Raw genomic sequence first — 24,131 nt, 5'->3', positions numbered from 1 at the left:
TTTGAGAGCCATTCACAAAAAAATCCAAAATATCTGGGACCCCTGACTGAAGTTAGAGCATCCCTCACTGGAGGAAGCTCTGATAACAAGGCCGTGAGACATGCCCTTTATTTTCCTTTACCCCCCTCTTCCTTGCTTTCCTTCTCACTATACAGTCTTGGTCTGTCTTTTCCTAGGTGTTCTGTGAATTTTTAGGGGACAGACCACCATATCTAAAATCCCTTCCTTATTGGTCCTGCTAAAATAAGGCTATTGTCCTCTGGAGCACAAGCAGCACTTACATTAACAAGGTTTATGTTATTGTTAATATTCAGCCATGTTGTAATGTACCTTAACTTTACTTGTTTTATCTGATGATACTTGAATATGGCATCTGTCGTTATGTGTTTTCTCTTCTTTTATTAAAACAAATCTTTTGTAATAAAAAAGTCTGCTATTAGGTGGCAAGAAATCGCATGCTTTGGCGGGATCAAGTTAGCGTGGGGATGGTGAAAGTTTGGTAATTTATCAGCTGGTTGCTTGCACACATTCATAGTGAGAATATAAAAAAAAATCCAGGCAGTGTGAGATGTTAATGATAGGTTGTTCTTGGGGATTTATGCATGTAATGTCAGTGATACAAACTTATATTCACTAAGGTTTCAGCAATTCGCTTTGTGGTCTAATATAACGCAGGCAAGGGTTTTTTCCACTTAGAGAGTCTGAAGCGTTACAAAATATCTGTTTTTACTTACAATTCTTATAGTGTAGTATGGTGCTAGCTGAAACGCCGCTATCCCGCGGCTGAATGATCCCAGAAAGATGCCTCTTTCCCCCAAAATCCCTGGAGCAGAAATCCATGACTTTCTTGGTCGTGTATTTCGCTGCCCGGGAGGCAGAGCTATCCGCTCTATCTCTGCCTCATGCGCGTCAATCAGCACACAGATCTCCGCCTCCTCCCCGCCCCTCTCTGTGAAGGCAGACTGAAAGGGGTGGGGAGAGGCGGTGATCAGCGCCGATTGACACAGCAGAGTCAAAGCTAAAGTGGAAAGTTCTGCCTCAAACAGGAAGCGATCCCCGGATTTTGCCCTGGGGATTTGGGGGGCAAAGATCGATCATTCAGCTGTGGGATAGCAGCATTTCAGCTACCACCATACTACACTATAAGAATTGTAAGTAAAAACATATTTTGAAATGTTTCAGAATCTCTTTAAAGCGGACCCAAACCAAACATTTAATTCAAAATATTTAGTTGCACACACATACAAAGATAAATAAACACTTCTTCAAGCCTATGAGCATTTCAGTGCATGCTTTTCACCCCTCTCTTTTCATAATTAGGGTTATACAGGTGGCAGCCATTACTTCTGAGCTAAGTAGGTTTTAGATCATGAGTGCGTTTGTCATCAGCTACCCTCCCTCACAGGGAGTCATCTATGTGAAATCTCTCACAAGTTGAGATCACCTCCACTGTGACATCATCAGTAGCAGCCTGTGTTTTGTTTATCTCCACCAGTTTGCCGGATTCTGTCCTGGCAATATGAAAGGAAAGGAGGGGTTCCTCCAATAAATGTAAAATATTTTATATTTGTTGTCATTCAGCTGAAAAAAACCCTGCTATTTATTATTATAAGTTGGAAAATAGATTTTATTTCTGAAATCTTGTATTTTTAATTTGGGTCCACTTTAACAGACAAGTCAGCTGAGCAGTCCAGAGGTATTGTCTGCTTGTGAGGCATGAGGTCATGAGTTTGACTCTTGGGTCAGAAAAAAAAGGTTTTTGAAATTAAACAAGTGTTAGGTTTGTTGAATCACTTATGACCTCAAGTCTTCTCCCACCTTTGTAAATCTGTTTATTGAAGCATCACAAAGCACCGTAAATATTCTTGCAATGGAAACTATTTTCATAAAATAATATCACACAGACAAAGCAAAAATACAAATAAAAAAAAAAAACATTTATTGTAACAGTGAATGGAGAGGGATTTGTACAGTGACATGGGAAAGGGAGTAAAGACATTTTATACAAAGGTGCACAGGGACTCGTTCTCATAACCAAAAGCCAAGCAATATGTTTGTTATGTTATGTAAACCCTTCCTTCAATGGAATGCTAAGAATGGAAGCCCCTGCAGTGAATTGATAAATCCCACTGCTAGCACAGAGGTTGAATCATATTGCTCTGCAATATGTCACAACATTTGGGAAGCAAAAGAATAAGAAACATTGGAGTTTGGATTGAGGGGGGCTAGCATCCACTGTTTCTACGCATGAAGGCGTGGCCTCTGACTGGACTCTGCATCTCAATGAAAGTAAGGGGGCCAACGGTGATCTCACAGGGGCCAACAGGCTTGAAGCCACATTTGGAGTAGAAGGGGACCAAGAAATCTTCACACATCAGCACGGCCCGCCGTGCGAAAGGCAAACAGCGCAGGTACTGGAGGTAACGCCACAGCAAGATGGAGCCTTTGCCTTGTTGCCGGAAGGTGCGATGTACTGCAAGGACGTGTATGTGGACAGAGGAACCATGGGGTTTGTGAATAGTGAGGGCGTCCTGTAGGAAATAAGATAAAAAAGCTAAAAAACAATCCTATCAATTAATGTAAATTACAGTCAGTCCTCTGCTTACAAACAGGCTCTGTTTAGGGAGCTCATTTGTAGAAAGTCAATCAGACAAAAAAATACTATCAGACAACTCTGGACATATAGTATAAACAATGCTTTTTGTTGTTTTTTTCAGGTTTCTTTTAGGCCTGGAATCCACTAGGAGCGCTTTTCTTAGCCCTTTGTGATTTGAAAAGCTCTTGCTAATGTAATGCTATGGGTGTGATCTCACTTGAGGGCTGTGATTTTATAAAAATCCCCCATAGCATTGCATTAGCAAGAGCTTTTTCAAATCACTAGCGCTTAGAGGCTGCTAGTGGGTTTGAGCCCTCACACTGCAAATCGCGATCCTGATTTGTGATTGCGATTTTCGTGGATGCAAGCAACACAAAAAAATGGCCCCCTTACAATCAGCACTAATAAAAATTCCATCATCGTTGGTAAGTATGACATTTGTGCCTATTTGTGCTGCAAAAATTAAGATTTGCGCAGCTTTCATTTTGAAGGAAATAGCACTTATTGTTTCCAGAAACAATACCATCACCCAGCCCCCAAACAACAACCTACAGACATGAAACTGGTATGGGTGGGTAGTGATGTGCATGTGCTCATTTGTGCTGCAAAAAATGTCTTTCTATCTTTTATAATTTTTAAGATATTCACATTTTTATAAAGGTCAAAAGTTCACTCAGCCCCCCTACAACCTCGCAAAGTCTAAGTGAGCGTGAGTGAACTTTTGACGTTTATAAAAAACGTGATTATTTTTGCAGCACAAATGAGTACATGCACAGCACTACCCAACCTTACCAGTTTAATGTCTGTAGGTTGTTGTATGGGGGCTGGGTGATGGTATTGTTTTCGAAATAATAAGTGCTATTTTCTTCAAAATGAAAGCAGCACATATCTTAATTTTTTGCAACACAAATAGGCACGAACGTGGCACTTAACCAATCATGATGGACTTTTTATTTGTGTTGATTATAGGGGGGGCCAGCTTCACGGAGGCAGAATGCAGGACTGTTTGTAATTGGATTAAAATTCGGAATTGCATGTAAAATCACAATGAATTTTGAATTGCATGTAGTGTAAGAGAGTCCTCCATGTGCTTTTAATGTGTTTTCAACTACTTAAAACAGTTTATACAATACTGTAACATACAGTATTACAACAAAAATATGTACTTAGGCTCGGTTCGCACTTGTGCAGAAAATTTACCCATTTGGTACATTTTCTGCACCTCCGCTAAACGCAGAAAGTCGATCCTATTGTTAAAAATTGGTTCCACTTGTAAAAAAAAAATAGACCCGTCTGCTGCAATGCAGAGTTTGAATCTGCTGCATTTTTGCGGAACCGGAATGGAAAACGGCAGGTGCATGGATACAATTAAAGCCTGTGACAACGGACAGTGTCCATTCTCACTAGGCTGTTTGCCGTGTCTGCCCCATCCGCTTTGATCACCATGTTCGATTTTTGCAGCCACGCAAATATATGTACCCTGGCTTCGCTGCTGCTGACTTCTCCGCTCCATCCCAGTAAACAGATCAGTGCTGGGCAGAAGCATGAGGATCCCCATAGGATTGCAAAAGACCAATGGGAATCCTCTGATCTGTGAGCTTCAGGATCAAGGGGAGGAGTCAACAGTGGAAAGACGGGAGGGGGGGGGGTGATGAAGCATTGCTAATCGAACATAGAGATTGATGTGGATGGAGTGGATGCAAAATGGACAGAGATGACACGCACAGCAGCTTACGGTGTTGTTTAGCATCTGGTGCAAGTGGGAACCGAGCCTAGCAAAAACAGTACAATACATTTTGAGTGTGAAGTCAACTTTTTATATATGAAAATGTTGTAACTCGAAGCATTAGGACAACTCGTGAAGACTGAAGAAGCATGTGATCAGTTTGATCAGCTGATCGATGTGCAAGTCTCTGATTCGCTGGTTATGATCATGCCAGGAAGTCATCACAGCACATTTAGAACCTTACAGTCAGCTGATCAATCTGATCACATGCTGCTCTGTGAGTTCTCCTAAGCAGGGCCATTCCTGTTAGTAAATAGATGACTGCCTGTATAAATGTTACCCCACATTTGCTGTAGTTTTTGTGCCTGTCTTGAGAAAACAGCCCCCTTGGTTGGATGATATCTCTAAACAAAAGTTTCATTTTTGCTCCAATTTTTTTTTTGTACTTTTACTGATAAATCATCCCTACTGTTGTTTAATAATTCTGTCCCTTTTTTCTGAAGTACAGTAAACAGATGGGCTCAAAAATACTTTAAAGTGGTACAAGTATTTGTTTTTACTTGAGCCTTTATGACATGGTAGAATCGAAAATTGTGCACACAATGTTTTGGAGCTGAAAAATTACTCTTGGCTTTATTTTCTCATTTGAGTTCAAATTTATTACACCCAAATAACAAATCCCAAGGTTTGTGTTTAGCTCCACATTACCCCTTTCACTAGCTTGACCAATTTCTGTGATTGTATACAAAAAGAGTAGCCCTAACTTATGTGATTCACATGGTAGGGCTGACAGGAATCCCCACCACAGTCACACCTTGCAGACTATTCAGTGGCTGTGGCAAGAATCACAATCTGCCCCGCCCCAAAAGACAAGGACTGCATCAACATGACTGCTAAGTGACCTGCCCAAAGCCAGATTGTTACTGCCATGGAGGAATGGTGGTAGGTAGAAGTGCTAGAAGAGTGTAGGATGCCAGTGTGAGGACCTGGCCGTTGCTGGCATGTCCCTGCATTATTTACTGAAATAACTAGATGCTTTTTCAATGTAATTTAAAATGTGCATTTCTTATTGTATTCTCTGATTGTATTTCTGTGAAACGTGCCGCACTGCCCTGCCTGCCTTACCTGTCTGCACAGCTATTTACTATAAAGTGGTGGCTCTGTGTCCTGCTTCACTCCAGAGTGCCTCTCATTCTGCTGGAAGCTTGAAACCTCATCATTGCCGCCTAAATCCAGACAGTTCTCGGATCAGCAGACTAACATTAGATTAGGGCACAGGTATGCAAATAATATAAGTAAATAGGTGCTCTGACCATACCAATCTAGGCAGCAGCAATGCAGTCCTGGCTCCCCTTCAGAAGACCGGATCTGAGAAGTGGAACATTCCACCCACCCCTCTACATGGAATATCGCTGTACTGACCGGCAAGGCAGTGCTGTATTCGCAGTCATGGTGTTTGTTTTTCAGTGTTTCCTTTAGTTAGTTGGACTTTATTGCTTTAATCTAATGTACAAACTTCATTTTCATTTTTTTATTATAGTTTTATACTAAGTGTTAAAACTTATACAAAATCATTTGTAGCTATATACAGCAAAATACTATAGCAAAGTGACCCTGTGGAAACGAACTTGGAGGTAGACAACTGAACTGCTCCTTTAAAATGGACTAGTCAGCCAAATCGTCCAGAGGCACTACCTCTGACTGTGAAGCATGAGGTCATAGTTTGACTGCCAGGTCAGAATAAAAAAAAAGGGGGGAGTCGAGTCTCCTAGTTGAATAATTGTTGACCTTCTCTATAATTCATCTTAAATATCTTACGATATTGTGTATAGAGTTGAGGTCTCCTGTTTATTGATCAGTAGCTATGGGACACAGAAGGCAGTAATGCCAGATGATGAAGTTTACAGGCAGAATACTAGTAGTTTCAGGAGATTGGAAATGGCAGAAATGTATCTGTATAATGACAGGTCACATTGAGTCATATACAATAAAATAAAATACACAAAACCATTAAATGCTAAACCTTTACTTGTAAACCAAACTGGTTTCCCTACAAAAATGTTTAGTTTTCGTTTTTTTTTTTTAAAGGTGGTACACTTGAAATATGGTCACTCTTACCTGATTAAGCTTGTCCTGGTCCCATAAGGAGCCAATGATGAACGCTACAAGCCGTCCTTCTTCAAACCAGCCTAATGACAGCTCAGGGCATAGTGTGAGAAACTGTCGCACTTCATCCAGATGGAGGGGGCATTCTCCCGACACAGATATAAAGGCTGAAGAGACAGTCATTCACAAATTTAGTCTATGACTTGCTTCAAACCTCCAGTTCAATGTCTTCTAACTTACACATGAAAAATTCTGCATAATTAATTTTCTGATCTTCCTATGTCAATGGGAGTTGCTGCATGGCTAACAGAAATAAATACATAAAAAGGGAATACAGGCAAGTTCTAAGTAGGATTGGCAATATATGTAGACTTCAGGCTCTCTGTAATATGTGGTACAAGGTGGTAAACTACTGGAGAGTGTATGTATGGATGCTTCAGTGATTTGTAAGTAGGAGAGATTTTTTTCTCACGGAAGAGCCTTTACTGCTGCATTGTAATCACGGGTGCACTTATGACATGAACTGTCACCCAAGGGATTGAGTCCCGATCGCTACAGGGGACATTCTTCATGCATTTTTTTAGGGCCCATCTCCACTAGAGCAGAAAATCTCAATTTTTTGGGTATACGAAATCGTATATAAACTGATACCAATATAAAGTTATGAATCTGTTTCCATTATCCAAATTTCCGTATGCGTAAAAAAAAAACCCTGCTTCAGACTTTTCTACATTGCGGCAGAATCAGACATAATGCTTTTTTAATGGTTCCGGATGTTGTCCATTTTTTTATTCAGAATTTGTCTATATCCTGGGGAAAAAAAAAAGTTTCCTGTGTATGTACTTCCTGTTTCCTGTACTGGTTTTGCACTTATTCCACTACTATGCACTCAGTGCTATTTCTTTTGCACAAGTTACAAAAAAACAGATCTGGAATTAGGATCACAAAATGGAGTAAAAAACGAATTCAGACACAATTGTGCTTTTCCGGAACAAAATAGCGCCGGAAGTTTAGATGGAAAAATCCATGTACAAATGTTTCTGGTCTACTGGGGTTGGGTCCTTAATATCCTGATTCAAAACCTTCTCATTACAGTGTATGAAACTCTTTGTTATAAATGAATATTTACAGAAAAAAAATTAGACGCAGAACAGCATGCTAACAGTTAAACACAGCACTTTGGTCTTCAGTGGAAAGCTTCTAGCTGCATCCAAAGAGGTGATAACATCTTTTGTTTACATTCCCTTGTCAGATACATTTAGTAAACCTTAGCAAAGTGCCGAAACTGAGCTGTACTGAGCTGAGAAGCGAAAGAGCTGAGAAGTGATCACTAGATAGATTCTAATATATAAATACAGCAGCTATGCAATTAAAATGCAACGGCAGCTTTCTGAGCAGATAAACTGTACTTTGGGGATTTGTAAAAAGACAATATTTCTTGTGCATGAAAGCACATATGATAATTGTATGGGTAGTAAAAAAGTAGGAAAACACATTTGTATTGAATGTTATGTCAAGAGTTTTAACCCACTTTAAATTCTACTTATTCTCACTTTGGTCCACCCTGTGGAGAGTATCGACTTGTGAAGTTCCATCACTTACCTTCCCTTTCTATTTCAAATACACTGACTGCATCCTCTGGCGAGAGGCATCGGAATTCGCTGGCAGGCAGCGTGTGGCGTCTCTGCTGGCGCGGTGATCGGATGTGGATGGGTCTTATGAATTGGACTGCATTGAGGACGGACATGGCAGGACCTGCGTCTCTCTGTCCCTCTCTGGCTCCGTATTCGGCAGGAAACCTGTAGAAGATAAGCAAGCACCTGTCAGATCCATGCTTTATAGACACTGGCTATTCATGGTTCACATACTGAGTGGTAGTGGCCACGTCAGAAAAGAAACCTGCTCCATCCATTTACAAATCCATTGCGGCTCATGAATATTCAGATTCACCTGCAACCTGTAATCTAAAGGCTTAATACACTGTGCCTTGTTATTGATTAAGGGCATTATCAATGTGTAAAATGCTTACAATTTGTATAAAATTGTTTAATGTTTTGCTATTTTCTCTCCAAGGGGACCTCAGTGGTGATTTAGTAAACAGTGATGTCAAACCTGTCAAAAACAAGTGAAATGTGTCCAGAATTATATGAATAAAGCATAGATGCAGTAGGTTAGCAATTATGTCACGTTTTTCTGGGAGGCTGTACCACGTGCCTTCCCGTATCCAGGGCTGACGCTTCCATAGAGGCAAAGGGGGCAATTGCCCCAGAGCCCCATAGACTGTAGGGGACCCCTAGGTAAGTGTCCCCTCCCCTCCAGCTATGGTAACCCCACACATGCCTACAGGGAATGAGGAAGAGAGGTGCCGTGGGGAGAAGTTTGGAGAGTAGAGCATGATGCTGCCTCCTGTGTCCTGCCTGGATTAGGCAAGTCCCCAATGTGTATACACTCTGAATTTGTTAGGGAAAGAAGGAGGGAATTAATGGGGTCCTTAACAATGCTTTTGGGGACATAAGATGGACACCTAATGATTTTATGTGGGGGGATGGGTCCTGGGAGTCAGCTCGGAGGCTGCAGGGGGTATTGCTAGGGTATTTCTGGTGCTATATACTGTAAATCAATATTAATCATTCCCAACACCTGTTCCAATGATTATTGTTGACATTTGAATCCACTACATGATCTCCCCCATCATACAGACAGAAAGAGAAGAGAAATATCAACAGTAGGAAAACAGCCAAGAAGTTTTCCTGATTGCCACACAAAAAATAGACCTTTACTTGAACTACCTGCTTCCTGTTTCTGTTGATTTTTTTTCTATGTATTTACATGTAGTGCCCACTTGGCATTAGTATCATTGCTTCGCAAGCAAATTCTTCATTGGGTTCTACAGAACTCTGGTGGGTCACTGTAGATGAATGAGGTGGATGAGAAACCGACTATAGGTGCCCATTGATAATACAATCTTTATGGTACAATCTTACCACTCCTGTGTAAAATGAAGGACTACCTAGTATCCATGCAAAGTATAGCCGGTCAGTTTACCTTTATACGACATAGGTTTGGTAAGATTGTGTCATCAAGATTGTATTGTCAGTGAGCACCTTGTAGACCCTACCCTCTATTACTAACTCCATCCCAGTTTTGCCCCAGCCAGCAATAACATCACCAGCAGACGGGAGTTAATTTGATTGCCACTGGAAGGGTGAGGCTTGGTGTGTAGGTGGCACCAGGGCTAAGTAGGGCCTTATTCATGGCCACGGTCTGCCCTGTTGAGGTGGTAAAGCTGTATAGTATAATGTACAACATTACCACCCTTTTCCTGTCATGCAAACAGCTTTAATGCTTTAACATCTATGGAGAGGTGAGGGTGACGGTATCAGACATTCCTGCCTGTAAGGAGAAATCATGCCCTTAGGGTCCTTTCATACTGAATCTGTTGCGTTCCGTCTCAACAGACAAAGATCGTCACATACCAGTTGTGATGCAAAGATATTTCTATGGTACGTTCACAGAGGGTGCAGTGTGGCGGTTCCTGTTGGAGTAACTAACGACGTGCACACTTACAGTGGCTGTAAAGCATACTTTTATTGCACTGAATGCTTCACCGTTGGGTTACATCACACGTCTAAAGTGTGGTGTGATTGTATCACAACGTACAGGGACCCTTATACCTTAATATTCATTACATCTCATCCCGCACATAACATCCTATCCACATGGGCGGTGCTACAGTGGGGCACTGCCCCCCAGGAATCACTGTGCACCCTCCCCCCGCTCAGTTAACTGTTTCTAGGCTCTAGCAGCGTACAGTGAACAGGATGGGGTCTGTAAAAAAATCCCCATGTTAGTCTAGGCAGGTGTTAAGTAACCCAAGGGTTTTATCTATTTGCCATAAATATCTCGCAAGCCTTGCAAGATCCCTTGTAATTAATGTATCTGGATGGCTCATATATTTGTAAAAAATATCTCTACCTACTTCTAATTGTATGTTCTAACATTGTCAGTCAACAGGAGTCTGAAGAAGGCTTATAAGTTGAATGCTTGCAGATTATCTTTTAAATTAGCCTGTAAACTAGAGCTTGTATTTTACAGGATAATATTCCTGTTTCAAAACTTCCTGCCTGTAAAATACAAGCTCTAGTCACCAGCAACGCTTAGCAACTGCTTCTTCCCCCTCCTCTTACTTGTGGAGTCATGAAATACAGGCTGGGGCTGGAATGATTTGTCTGTGATCTGTCCACACAGGAGCAGCTTGCTAGCAAGTAAGGATTAAAGCATGCCAAGTAACTAGCCAAGTACATCTGTAGGTAACTCTACTTCAACAAAAGCACCATCATTTGGACAATCTGCTTTACTCAGAGTTCTGTTTATGAGGTTTACATTTGGTTCCTATCATTGCTGAACTAGTTACCCTTAATTTTATCGCTTGAGTTGGGCAAAAATGCCCAGATGCGATTAACTTTTTCTCCTCCGTTTTCTCCTAGGTGAGATTTTTAAACTTGTCAGTGAAAATGATTTCTAAACCACCAGCAAGCAAAAAAAAATGCACAAATAATTTTAGCAGTACTTTATCACCTACTTTTTGGTACTTTTTCCATTGCAAAGTGCGGAAAAGTTATTCTAAATCAAAGATAAAAAATTATCTCCTAGGAGAAAACTCGGGAGAAAAAGTTAATTGCATACGGGCCAAAATATCTAAAGCTCATCATACAAACATCAATTTTGATCACCCAAATGGGCCCCACCGGCCAGCCATTGTACCCTCTTTGCCCCCCCCCCCGTACCTATCTGCCATATTACACTGAACCCTCCACATTAGTTTGTATACCCTCACAGTACACTGTTACACTGTACCCTCCACATTTAATCCTATGCCCCCCACATTACACTGCACTACATATCCTATACCTTTACATTACATATCATCCTTAGCATTACACTGCAGCCCACATATTGCCTCGTACCCATGAGTATGATTCTGCAGGTGTGTGTGCCTACCACAGCCACATCACTGCACACTAATGCATTAGTAGGAAAATACAGCAGCTACTAGGGGTGCTCATGTGAAGAATGGGTGTGGTTGCAGCTGCGAGTGTTGCGACTCATGCTGTCAATGGATGGAAAATTCTGACAGAGGAGGAATGTCACGCTATCGCTCACTGGGCAATCAGAATCATCGCACTGTTGAGTCATTGTCCACAGATCAGCCAGAAAACACAGGATGGTTCAATGCTGAAACAAGGAGAGTCGCAACCTGAGCATGCATAATGCGGAGATGTATGAACTTACACAACAGGAGCAGTACAACACTGCAAATCACTTGGCAAGTGAAACTGTGCATAGGAACAATGTAATCAGATGTGTGACTGGAGTCCCTCTTCTTCACTGAGAGATCTAACTCTACTATCTCAGAGCTGAGCATGCAAAGTGCCCAAAGGTTAATTTCTGTATGAAATGAAGAAGAAATGGAGAGCCCAAATATTGCAGTATGTCAGAATCAGAGCTGGGACAAGGTCCTTCAGCACCCAAGGCTGAGACCCCAAAGTGCACCCCTCCAATCCTCCCACCCCAGCCATCACACGCTGATTGCTATTAGACTAAGAGGCACCACAGGGCCCACAACCTCCTCAACACCTTAATATGTAGTTATCTGGCTTGCAGTCACTGCTATATATCCCCTTTTCTTATTTCTTTCTGCCTCAAACACAATAAGGAATGACAGCTGAATGAATTCTGCGCCCCCTCTTACACTGCGCCCTGAGGCTGGAGCCTCTCCAGCCTATGCCTCGGCCCGGCCCTGGTCAGAATAGTAAGTATGAATTTATAAAAAATAAAAATGTACTCACAAAGGTGGGTTATTGCTAAGGCAACCACTGAAAATGCAGGTGGGGAGATATAACTGACCCCACTTGGCTTTAAGAATGTCGCTCTCAGTAGATCAGCCTTTCTCAACCTTTCTACCCTGGAGGAACCCTGCAAATAACTTTTGGATCTCAGGGAACCCCTGCAAACAAATGTTTGGTCTCGAGGAACCCCTTCATTTATTTTGCAGGAGGCATAGTCTTTAAAAGTATGTGTGGCTGTTTATTTCACTACCCCCCATTACACTGCCACTCATTATACCATCTCCTGATGCCCCAATTTAGTGCTTCTTGTTACAGTACCACCTATTATAGTGTGCTGTATTATACTTCCCCCACGATGGGGGAAAATGCCAAGGAACCCCTGCAGAGTACTCAAGGAACCCTGGGGTTCCAGGGAACCCTGGTTGAGAAAGCCTGCAGTAGATGAAGAAAAAGAGCTCACACCCCTCCACCAAGAGTGTACTCAGGATATCAACAATGTTAGAAAGGAGTTGCCAGTTGAGCATAAAAAAAATTAAAAACAGTTTAAGAAGGGAGGTAGTGCTGACTTACCTCCCCAAAGTAGACTCAGACTAGTAGTCAAGTGTCCACTAAAAACATTGTCCTTAATCAAGTAACTCCACAAAATGTTTGCAACGCGTTTCACGGGCTATAATCCGCTTCATCGGGCAATAAATCCTGTGAAACGCATTGCAAATATTTTGTAGAGTTATTTTGATTAAAGAAATTTTCAGTGGAGATTTGACTGTTAAGTTTACTTTGGGTAGGTAAATCCACCGCTACCTTCCTTCTTAAACTGTTTTTAATTGTTTTATGCTTATCTGGCACTTCCGTTCTAACGTTGTTGATTTCTGCATAAAATGGCACTCCTGCAACTTGCTGTTTTAACCAGTTCAGTACCGTAGGCTTAAAGCCCTCCCTCCCGGCACCAGCCAGTCACCATGATTGGCTGTCATAAGAATCAGCCTATGACAGCCGATCACCCCTGTAGGTCGAGAAGGGACAGCCGTGTCGGTTTCGCCGTCTAACAGTCTCCTAGCGGCGATCATTGCTGGGAGACTCCGTCATTCAAGCGGAGATGCGTGCGCTTCGGCCCCCGGGACTGCACGCCAATTGGCGTTAGGCGGGCCTGGGGCTGCTGTCGTGAGGCGGTCGTTAAAAAGTTACCCGTGTGGTCACAAAACAGTTGAGTTGAAGGAGTTAAAGGACCACTATCGTGAAAAATTGTAAAAATTAATATATAAACAAACCCAAATAAGAAATATAGTCTTTCCAAAGTAAAATGAACTATACATTATTTTTCTCCTACATTGCTGTCACGTATAAATATCTACATGGAGGATTTTAAGTATTTCATTTATCCTTTACAAAATCACTCCCTGGAACGGTTCTATACAAAGATGCAGGATACCCCTCCCCCCCCCCCTACACACACACACACACACACACACACACACACACACACCTGTTTGTACTCTATTCCGGCAGTTGGACTGAGCAACTGCCGTTTACTATGTGCTTTTGAAAATAAAGAGAACCCTGAGAAAACACTGCAAGGAGATGGGCTAGTCCAAAACCTGTCAGTTCTGTCAGAATTACTACCTGCTGTAATTTTTAGCACGTTTTACTGTACTGAAATGTACTTTTTACGTTTTTTCATGTATTTTAAAATGTTTCATGGTAGCCGTTTCCACTAGCTGTTTCCACATACAAGTCAATGGACTAGTTTCCATTGACAAGAATCTTCATATGCGATGTGGTGGAAATTATGGATGGCATGCTGCAGTTTTCCGCAGCGCGCATCCAAATCCCATAGCGTTAATGAGTAGCATTGCATCGCTTGAAGACCGGAACTACCCGTGGTTGTATGTGATGCGATGATCGCATTGCTACACAGCAATTTGACTAGTGGAAATGGGCCCATAAAGCGGATCGGAGATGAAAAACTAACTATAACAAGTAACTTGTCTATATATCTTATCTAACGTTTAGATAGTTTACACAGCAAATCTAGCTGCCAACAGCTTCAACAGTATAGGATTATTTCTTCCTGTGATACAATGAGAGCAGCCATGTTCTGTTTGTCACATTACACACAGGCAAGCTGCTCTGCATCTCTACACCTCAGCCTGTGAAAACTTCAAATCTCCTCCTCCCTCCTGCCTCTGAAATCTCTGGCTAGGAACACCTCCTCCTCCTGCCCAGACTGAGCTCCCATAAGCCCTTGCTACATGGGTCTCAGTGTGCCTAGGCGCTGGAGGAGCTGTGGGTGAGGCTTGTTTAGTTTATAGGGAATTAGGGTATTAAAACAAAAAACAAAAGTATTTGGCTTGAGGAATACTATATGTAAGGGGCACAATTATGCAATGAGTAAAAGTTTATCTCGGATCCACTTTAAGGCTGCTGCTGATTATCTTGCTGTCCAGAATGGGCAAGGCACAAACTAAACTCCAAGAGATGGCTGCATACAGCAACACAAATCTGTGCTGAAGAAAGTGGCTGGAGCAGGGGTTCCTGACCAGGAAGGAGCTCAAGCATAAGTAAAACAAATGCTGTCACTGAATGCTGTGCAGGACTAGGAAACATACTGTATGTGCAAGGAGTCCAGCTGTAACCCTTTTCTCAGCCATAGGTGAAATCCTTATCTCATCTGCTCTTCTCAGTAAATCCTGATATAGTATTTTAAGCCAGGAAAATGAATAGGTGGCTGTGTCAACAGGGATTAGCTAATTGGTTTAAGAATGACTTTATCTCTGCCCATAAGCCAACATTGCTTTCATAAACAAGAGGAAAACATACTTGGATTAAACTCAAAAGCAATTTGCTGGGCAAATAAATTTCATCTGCCGTAAATGGAAGAGAATGATTGTAAAAATGAAGGAGAAATTCATTTCTATCGACCTCTGCCCATATTATAAAATGTAGTTGAGTTGACTCATTGGTAGAAAATGTGACTGGTTTTGTTTTTAACCCTAGTACACAAATACACATCTATGAGTAAAAATGACATAGTGACATTTGATTACATCCTATGTGTACGTGAGAGGTAAGATAAAGGGTGGAAGGAATATTTTGATCCTTGGTGGTCATCCGTAACCTCCAAGTATCTGGAGAATGAGAGAGACCAGGGACCATATGCAATTCACTTTTTCTCCTAGGTGATATTTTCCCCTTCAATGACCCCCTACGCTAAAACACTGGTGGAGGCCGCCTTGACGATTAGCAACTAAAAACTATTATACAGAAGAGTAGTGTAATGTCTTACCTTCTCAGAATGACAAACCAATAGTTCATGGAAAAGGTATATTTATCCATGCACAATAGACAACGCGTTTTACTGGTCTAAGCCCACTTCCTCAGGTCAATAAAGTATTTTCTTCTTTTAAGAGAGTAAGACTTTATACTTCCCATCTGTATAATAGTTCATAGTTGTTCATCGTGAAAGGTGCCTCCACCAGTGTTTTTAGCAAAGATTAGAGGTGTGCTTCTTCAGTTACAGGTGTAGATGGAATCATTTCTATGTATTCTGTAACAAACTGTGTAAAAAGGGCGGCGCTCTATAAATATGGTGTTCACCACGCTCCACAGTGAACGGCAACATATGCTATGCTGCACACGCCATTTGTGGACTTTTAGGACATTTTGCAACATCCGCTGCTGAACCTATACTACACCTCTATACTGTTCAATTTCAGTGCAAGATATTTATAAATTCCCATGTTAGTAAAAATAATTTAAAATATTTGCTTAAGTATCCCAAAATTGTAGTCATGAGACTTCTGGTCATCTCATCCATGCTTTTGTTCCTGGCAGAACAGAAGGGAGTGATACATCCATGCTAAATGATGTACACCCTATAGAATCCTATGAGAGGGGCCATGTCCCACACCGTCAGGCTGCTGGACTGGACCTCATCTCTAAGAATTTGAAATAGTGGTCATGCGAAAGTCATTCCAGGGTGTCTAGAAATAGAGGATACATAACCAGGTCTTTGCAACTTTTTGTACGATTGCACACAATGGCCTCAATTCTGGTACGCTTACCATTTTACCACATATGCAGTTTGCTATTCTGCTGGGTTTTAGTCAGAATTTACTGCATGCTGTAAAATGTTCAGTGTTTTGCAACATTGCACCGAAAACCGGAATTCTCATGAAAAATAGGGGGCATATTAGCACATAGTTTACTGATCAGTTTAAGACCTGCCTGTACCTGGTGGTAAAGTCAATTTGTATGCATTTTGCAGTTTTTAGTGGAGTTCCTATTCCTGTATTAGACCAGAAACCCACTAGGAGCGATTTCTAAGCGCTAGTGATTTGAAAAAGCTCTTGCTAATGCAATGCTATGGAGGAAATTTATAAAATCAAATCGCTCAAAAGGGATCACACCCATAGCATTACAATAGCAAGAGTTTTCAAATGGCAAAGCACTCAGAAAATCGCTCCTAGTGGGTTTCTGGCCTTAGTGGAGTTCCTATTCAGGCTTTGGAATAGAAAAGAATAGTAGAAATAAAACAATATTTACTGGATTTAAAAAAAAAAAACATTTTTATAGGGAATGCTTTTAAATATACTTTACACAGCTAGCTACATAATCCCCCTCCCCCCCCCCCCCCAAAAAAAAAAAACACATTCCAAAGACTATTATTATATTTATTTACAGCATGCTTGCCGCTGAAATACCGCACTTTTACTGCATTTACCGCATGTCTGGCAGTACACATCTATTTACCTCCTCAGATACTGGGGACTATACTTCATGTTTTATGATCCTTGTGAGATGGGCCCCAAGGCCGTGAAGAGCACCAAGAGGAAGCAAGGGAAGGGTTGTGAATAACTGGAGGCCCCAACAAAGTTTTGCTACGGGGCCCACAAATAAGTTTGTGATTCTTTGCAAAGATAAATGATTTACACGCTTTTCGCACATTTTCCCGGTAAAAATAAATATTTTTCTTGAATTTTGCATCAGCAAGAAAATTCTTCCTTGACCATATTGCGAAAATACAAAGTATGTTCACAAATATAGTAAAAAAAATGGCATTTTAGCTGCGAAAATTACTTTGACAAAAATTGGCAAGCAACACTGTAGTAGATTAGTTTGTTTGAGACTGTTTAAATACGGTGTTGAATATGCGATATTATTTTAGTATGTATAAAATGTGTGTACTCCCAGAGCTTGGGCCATTTCTCTCAATAGAATTCAGCGATCAGCTAAAACTCCTCCTGGATCTGAGTCTTAAAAAGATACCATTTAAATACAACATATGTGAAGTATATCTTCTGCTGCTCTGTTTAAATTGGCTGTGAAAAACTCCCTGTGCATCAGATGGTGAATGCAAATGCTGCCACAATTTAACTGCCAATCTTCCAGTAAACATATTTGGGTAGCCAAAGTCTTGTGAAAGAGAGGGTGGAGTAAAGGGCATCCCCCGTAATGGACTGAGGTAATGGCAACTGTGTGGGAAAGCCCAACAAAGTTGAGAGATTCTTTAACTGGAATCAGCAAGGGTCGGTCCACACTTGTCAGGTTGAAGATTGGAATACGTTTTAATTAAATGGATCAGTTTTTCTAAAAACTGATCCATTTTTCATAAAAAACATATGCAGCATATGTTTCCAGTCCGTTTAACCATATGTCAAAAGCGTGTCCTTCCTTCCTTCCGTGTGTTCCTATTGGATAAAGAGGTCCGCAAAGATGACGCTGAGGGGAGGAGCAGGCAGTAGTTAATCTACTGTGGCATCCGTTTTGTGTGCAAAAGTTCTCTGTGTGGAGGGAGATCCGTTGTTTGTGTTGCCTTTCATTGCCTCCGCGGGTAGCTGGGCTCTGTGAAAATGTGCTAAATCCGGACTCTCCGTTCAGTTTTCTAAAACGGAGCCCAGGGATCCGTTTTTGAAGTGTGCGAAGACGGCTGCTATTTTTAACATTGGTATCCGTGGCTCTGTTTTTGTCCAGGACAAACAAAGCCATGGATATGGGTTTGAAACAAGTGTGAACCGACCCTAAGAGGATGCCTGGAGAAGTTTAGGGGCTCATTTCCACTAGGGCCAAATCCATTTTGAATCTGCAGGGTTTCTTCCTCAAATAAGTGACCCACATAACAGGGTTAAGTCAGACTGCACAGCTCACTTTAGGAGCTTATAGATGAACTTGAGCTGACCCCCCTCCCCTCTTTTGTAGGCCTAGATCAGTCCAATACTTTCTGTGCAGTATGAAGGAGGAAACGGTCTATTGGAAGGACATACAAGGTTCACACTAGACTTGACAAGCCACTTTGCCATTGGGATTTGTAAGGGCAAAAATGCCCAATGTAGACCACAGTATTTGTGACCAGTAGTGGTCATCATCTGACCAAATTACAAACAAGGTGATGTGGTAAATATTAAGGTTTAAAATCATATGTAATTTTATCTGAATAGGAATGTTTCAGAGCTATGATGGCAGAGAAGTGTGTAGCTTAACAATCATATCTGAAGTTAAAATAATACTAAAGAAGCAATTTACTAATGAAATACTAAAGAAGCTCTTCTTTCTCATTGTTTATATTGTCTTCCCTCTCTTGGAGGGGGCCCTCAACTGCATTCACCTGCACTGGTAGTGATCGTTTCACTCAAGAAAGCAAACACAATTTAAGAGAGTCCATCTAACCCCAGTGAAGATGGGAGTTCTCCTTATGCCTTATTGGTTGGTTGCCTACCAAAGTAACCTAATATTTTGAGTACTGTTTACCTACTCTTGCTCCATTTTCAGTACATACTACACTATCCGGGCTCAAACCATCAATCAAGAGTCAGGGATTTTGAAAAAATATGGAACTTCTCTTCAATAAATTAAGTCAATTGGATATCTGTAGTGACCTCATCTGTGCTGTCCATCACTGCATGTCCATTAGTGTAGCAACAGTACCCCAAAGAGGCCCAAAAAGGATTAGCACCACTGAATATAAGTTGGAAAAGTCAAAAAAGCGTTATTACATGTCCAGAAATATCAATAATATACACAATATGTTTAACATATTGTGTATATTATTGATATTTCTGGATATGTAATAAAGCTTTTTTTTTTACTTTTTCAACTTAAATTCAGTGGTGCTAATCTTTTCTTTGGGCCTCTTTGGGGTACTGGTGCTATTCATTATTGTCGAAGCCATTACCAGCGCACTGATTTAGCACAGGTGGTGCAGATCCATTGCTTTCTTGCATGTCCATTAGTATTAATCTGAAGTAGACACAATCCTATATGCACGGTTGACTTCTCAGTGGCTGTAAAATAAAACCAGAGCTAGCTAATCTCTTTCCCTACAGATTCTGATCAGTCAAAAGTCTTAGCACATGTCCTCAGTGTAGACCGTGCTGAAATACACATTGTGACTTCTAGTTAATTATTGGTGTTTGATGTGAGATTTGATATTGAACAGCTGATCACATTCAAAACCAGTAATACAATCTCCGTCAACATACATAGTTTTTTTTTATTTTTTTATTTAGATAGCACCAACATATTCCATGGTGCTGGATAAGCAGACAGTAGTGGAGCTGCAGATGCAGAAACATTACAGAAATAGCTCAGGAGTGATATAAAAAAAATCTAACAATACACTAACATGTTCATTTGCCACTCAAATATATTTATTTATTCCCTAGTGGTAAGTGTAGACTTTTTTTCTGCAGTTTCAACTACCTACTCCATTAAGGATCATTGCTGAAAGATCGTAATTTGAGTTTACCAGTTCTCTGCTTTCCTTTGTAAACTTATAGAAAGGAAAATATGATTCTTATCCAATAAAGTGCTTTCATAACCAAACGTTATACTGCACTGGAATGAGTTACAACAGTACTGTCTGAAATCAGAACGATCAGTGATGTAGCTAAGGTAGTGAAGCAAAACTGGTAACTCATGGACCATCGACAGCTAATTCTGCTGTTGTGGCATTTCACAACAGATAGATGGCATAAACTTCAGCTCAAAATAAGAATCAGCAAAAATGCACTTTAGTTTTCACTATGGAAGTTGTTGGTATGGAGGCAATCCTAATAAAGATTAAAAAAAATGATATTTATATGTGTACTAAGTCACAACTTTTCACAGAAGGCTCCAAATCAACCATAGGTAGTTTAGTCAGCAATAATGGGTCATACGCAATTAACTTTTTCTCTTGATATTTTCACACCTTAGCGATAAAATGCCTTTGTAGCCAAATCCAAGCAAGAACATATTCAGAATAATTTTGATAGTACTTTTTCAATTACAGAGTGCTGAAACGTTATTTTAAACAGAAGATGAAAAATTACCGTATCTCCTTGGAGAAAAAGTGAATTGAATTAGGGCCCATGACCCTTATGCAATTACCTTTTTTTCTCCTGAGTTTTCACCTAGGAGATAATTGTTTATCTTCTTTCAGCACTTTGCACTGGAAATGTACTGAAAAGTAGTTAAAAAGTACTTTCAAAATTATTCTGAGCATTTCCGTGCTTGCTGGGGTTTAAAGGGCATTTTATTGACAAGGTGTAACAATAACACTTAAGAGGAAAGTCAGGAGGAAAAGTTTAATTCCATCCAAAAGTTATCATTCCATTGAAGCCCAGGGAAGTTTGTTTTTAAATGTGTTGATCATGCCAGTGCCTCTTATAGGGCTAGTGGGAGTGACTGCAGTTTGCCTTTTACTAATTATGTAATGGAAGGTACTATGGGGTGGCAAATGCTTCAAGAGAAACTATGAATGAGAAAAAACTGCGAGGTAGGGCTTCTCGGCACGCAACGCGTACCACCTGAGTTTGGCGCAGCTATAGCAGTAATGCTATAGTCCACTGGCCCACGCATGGATAATTCACCGATCCGGTGATTGCTGGACCTCGAATTACTTCTCCCTCCCAGCTGCTACAACTCGGAGGGGGAATAGTAATTAATTAACGACGCCCGCAATTTCAGCAGCGGTAGGGTGAGCCGTCATTCGGCTCACCCTCCGCCAAAAAGATAGGGGTAGAAAAGACAAATTTACGCAAAAAAACTGTCCCCTCTCTCTTGCTGGCTGATAACCGTTCGCCAGCTTCAAATAACATTTTAAAAAAATATCACTATACTTTAAATGAGAATGAAATCTCAAATTTGGAGTTAAAATTGAATTTCATTTTTTTCCAGCTTATCCCTTGTATGAAGACATATGAAAAAATAAACACGTTTATTAAGACTGCCACAAAGTGCGTTAGCAAACAAATCCCTAAATACTGTTATGGTGTTTTTCCATGAAGCATTCAGCTAAAAATAAAAATTTCCCTTACTGACCTCATGAATAAAGCATATCCAGGAATGAATGAAAATGTTAAGTGCCGTTTTTGTTTTGAAACAACATTTGCTGCAGGGGAAGAATATCCAATAATCTGCAATTGAAATGATTTCCTGTCATCCACCTGGAGTGGCAATTATGGAGCCCGGTGTGTATTGCAAACACTCAAACAGATGTCAGCCATGAAATACACTAGTCTATATAATTGCTATTCAGACACCTTCATGAAAGGGAGCTTTTGTCCACTGACACGCGGAATAGCAGTTTGGCTGAAAATATATTTGTGGTACAATGCTTTTTTTTGAAAATATAATAGTTCTATAAGCTGATAAGTAATAGGATGAGATACTTTAGTCTACATGCAATCAACTTTATCTTCTCAGTTTTTTCCTAGGAGATCATTTTTTTTCATCTCTTATTTAAAAGTGAATTGAATAAGGGCCTTAATCTCCTAAAAAAAATACATTTTTTTTTTTAGATTGGAGTGAAAGTAACCTATAAATTTAAACATTCCTACCAGCATCGTTCACCTAGACAAGCAACGCTTATGCAAAGCAACTAAACTCTTCAGGTGTGTACAAACGTTCAACTTTACGCCTGATTGTCATTTAATCTGGTCGTTTGAACGACGTGAAGTGCAAACAACAAGTCATTCAAACGTCCAGTACATACTGATCAACAAAGCAGCTGATATCCTAATTTACATGTCGTTTAACCAACTTGGTAATGGACACTGGATTGGATAGAACAATAGACTAGATTAAACAACTGATCAAACGACTGTATGTTTGAACGTTTATTAGTTGGACAAAGAAGTCGTTTGAATGACAGTTGCTCCAACTGATCCGGCAAGCGGATTGGGCAAACCGGCTGTTATCAGTCGATCGACTGCGCGTACAGACGACCAACTTATTGTTCAAGTCGTAGGACAAGTTGGGCGTAAAATCAGGATGTGTACGTACCTTTACACAGCTAATGCTAATGGTTCTTTAAATTAAATCACTGATGTTTCAGATATGACTAAAACATTTTGAAAATGCTGTCTCCATTTGCTCTGTCCATAATACAGATTATGCCAAAAAGAATATACAATATAATGTATCTAATGACCTTTAAAAAATAAACCTATGATGGAAATCCTGACTGTGTTTACCTGAATATAAATGGAACATACTTTTGTTTCAGAGACTGCAAGATAAATGCATCAATCTAAATCTGTATAACTAAAGTACAGATATGCCCGTTACAGCTGTATATAAATGTGCAACTATAATAAATGTTAAGCTGACAACTTTTACATTCAAAAGCAACACTTTAAAGCGTATTGAAATACTTCTATGGGTCATATTCAGATGCGGACCTTAAAATGTTCTATATCAATAAGAGCTTAGGCTCTTATTTGTAAATAAACTAAAATGTAAAAAAAAAGTATTTACCGTATGTTTGGTTTAAATCCTTTTTGCAGTGATATTACTTACCCGTGTTCAGCTCAGATCTTTAATGGACAGCTCCTGAGAGGGGACAGGTAGAAGCTAAGGCAGTCTGGAACTGATAGTTGAATAGGTGTCCCTTGTGTTCACTGATCTCCTGAGCTGCTTGCATATGACATCCTCTGAATTAAGTTGTTTAACACTCACGTGACTTTCCTATGAAGGGTTTTAATGTTCTGCTAGTGACAGGCAGGCAGAGTACTTCTCAGCCTTAGATTTTGTAAATTTGTATGAACCAGTGTTGCATCTAAGTTAGGACATTTTGCCATTTTTAGAATACTCGGTCATCAGTCAAAAACTCAACTTTGCATCTATCTAAAATAAATAAGTGTGATAAAGGGTATTCTGATTTCTGTCAGTTGTGTTTCAGCTGTAAAAATCTTCAAAAAAGTTTAGAGTATATTAATTTTCTGATTGTTCAGTAAAATGTTCATTTGTTATTAAACAATACAAAGAATGAGGAATCAACAGACAATATAACATTGATGTAATATTCGTGGCAAATGTTACAATCAGAATAAAAAAAGTACTTAAAAAAATATAGAGAACAGATTAACTGAAATAACTAATTGCCAACTCTGTAAACTCACCAAAAGCCTAAAAACTTAAAATACGAAGTACAAAAGATAAAATAATAATAATTTTCACAAATATGTATGAAAAAAAGTCACCTTGCGAGTTTATAGCACAATGTGCGTCACATCACCACTCTGTTCGCTGTTTGGATGAGCGCAATTTGTTTTCCCACACAATCAGCAATTTAAGCACAGGGATATCTCCTTAAAGTACTTTTCAATTGGATTACCAGCAGGAAGACAGCTGTGTGTGCTGAAATATCTTCCCTCAGGATCATACAGATCAAAACATTATTTCATTATGTGAACACACAGGTGGCAAGTGTGTGTGTGTGTGTGTGTGTGTGTGTGTGTGTGTGTGTGTGTATATATATATATATATATATATATATATATATATATATATATATATAGTGGGATGCAAAAGTTTGGGCAACCTTGTTAATTGTCATGATTTTCCTGTATAAATCATTGGTTGTTATGATGAAAAA

At 40.1% G+C, this 24,131-nt stretch overlaps 1 protein-coding gene across 2 annotated transcripts; it reads right to left on the bottom strand.

Annotated features, from left to right (window-relative positions):
- Positions 1 to 1,916: 1,916 nt before the first annotated feature.
- Positions 1,917 to 23,812, bottom strand: AANAT (aralkylamine N-acetyltransferase). 2 transcript variants are annotated; one of them, XM_068262695.1, is made up of 4 exons: positions 23,737 to 23,812; positions 8,031 to 8,227; positions 6,441 to 6,595; positions 1,917 to 2,531 (listed from the first exon to the last, which is right to left on the bottom strand). In XM_068262695.1, exons 2-4 carry the CDS (start codon positions 8,173 to 8,175, stop codon positions 2,226 to 2,228), a joined length of 606 nt encoding a protein of 201 aa, XP_068118796.1. In that variant the 5' UTR covers positions 8,176 to 8,227; positions 23,737 to 23,812; the 3' UTR covers positions 1,917 to 2,225. The 2 variants fall into 2 exon arrangements, with proteins under 2 accessions (XP_068118796.1, XP_068118795.1); XM_068262694.1 differs by lacking the exon at positions 23,737 to 23,812 and adding an exon at positions 23,054 to 23,168.
- Positions 23,813 to 24,131: the final 319 nt, after the last annotated feature.

The sequence above is a fragment of the Hyperolius riggenbachi genome, chromosome 12, assembly GCF_040937935.1.
Source record: "Hyperolius riggenbachi isolate aHypRig1 chromosome 12, aHypRig1.pri, whole genome shotgun sequence".
NCBI lineage: Eukaryota > Metazoa > Chordata > Amphibia > Anura > Hyperoliidae > Hyperolius > Hyperolius riggenbachi.
Note: the sequence above shows the minus strand (reverse complement) of the source record. Positions and strands in the feature narration are given on the sequence as shown.

Excerpts from the sequence above, each read along its gene's own strand:
- AANAT (XM_068262695.1), bottom strand. The coding sequence starts at position 8,175 with ATGTCCGTCCTCAATGCAGTCCAATTCATAAGACCCATCCACATCCGA. Across the intron at positions 6,596-8,030 it reads ATTTGAAATAGAAAGGGAAG|CCTTTATATCTGTGTCGGGA; the intron begins GTAAGTGATGGA and ends CTGTCTCTTCAG. Across the intron at positions 2,532-6,440 it reads ACCAGGACAAGCTTAATCAG|GACGCCCTCACTATTCACAA; the intron begins GTAAGAGTGACC and ends TATTTCCTACAG.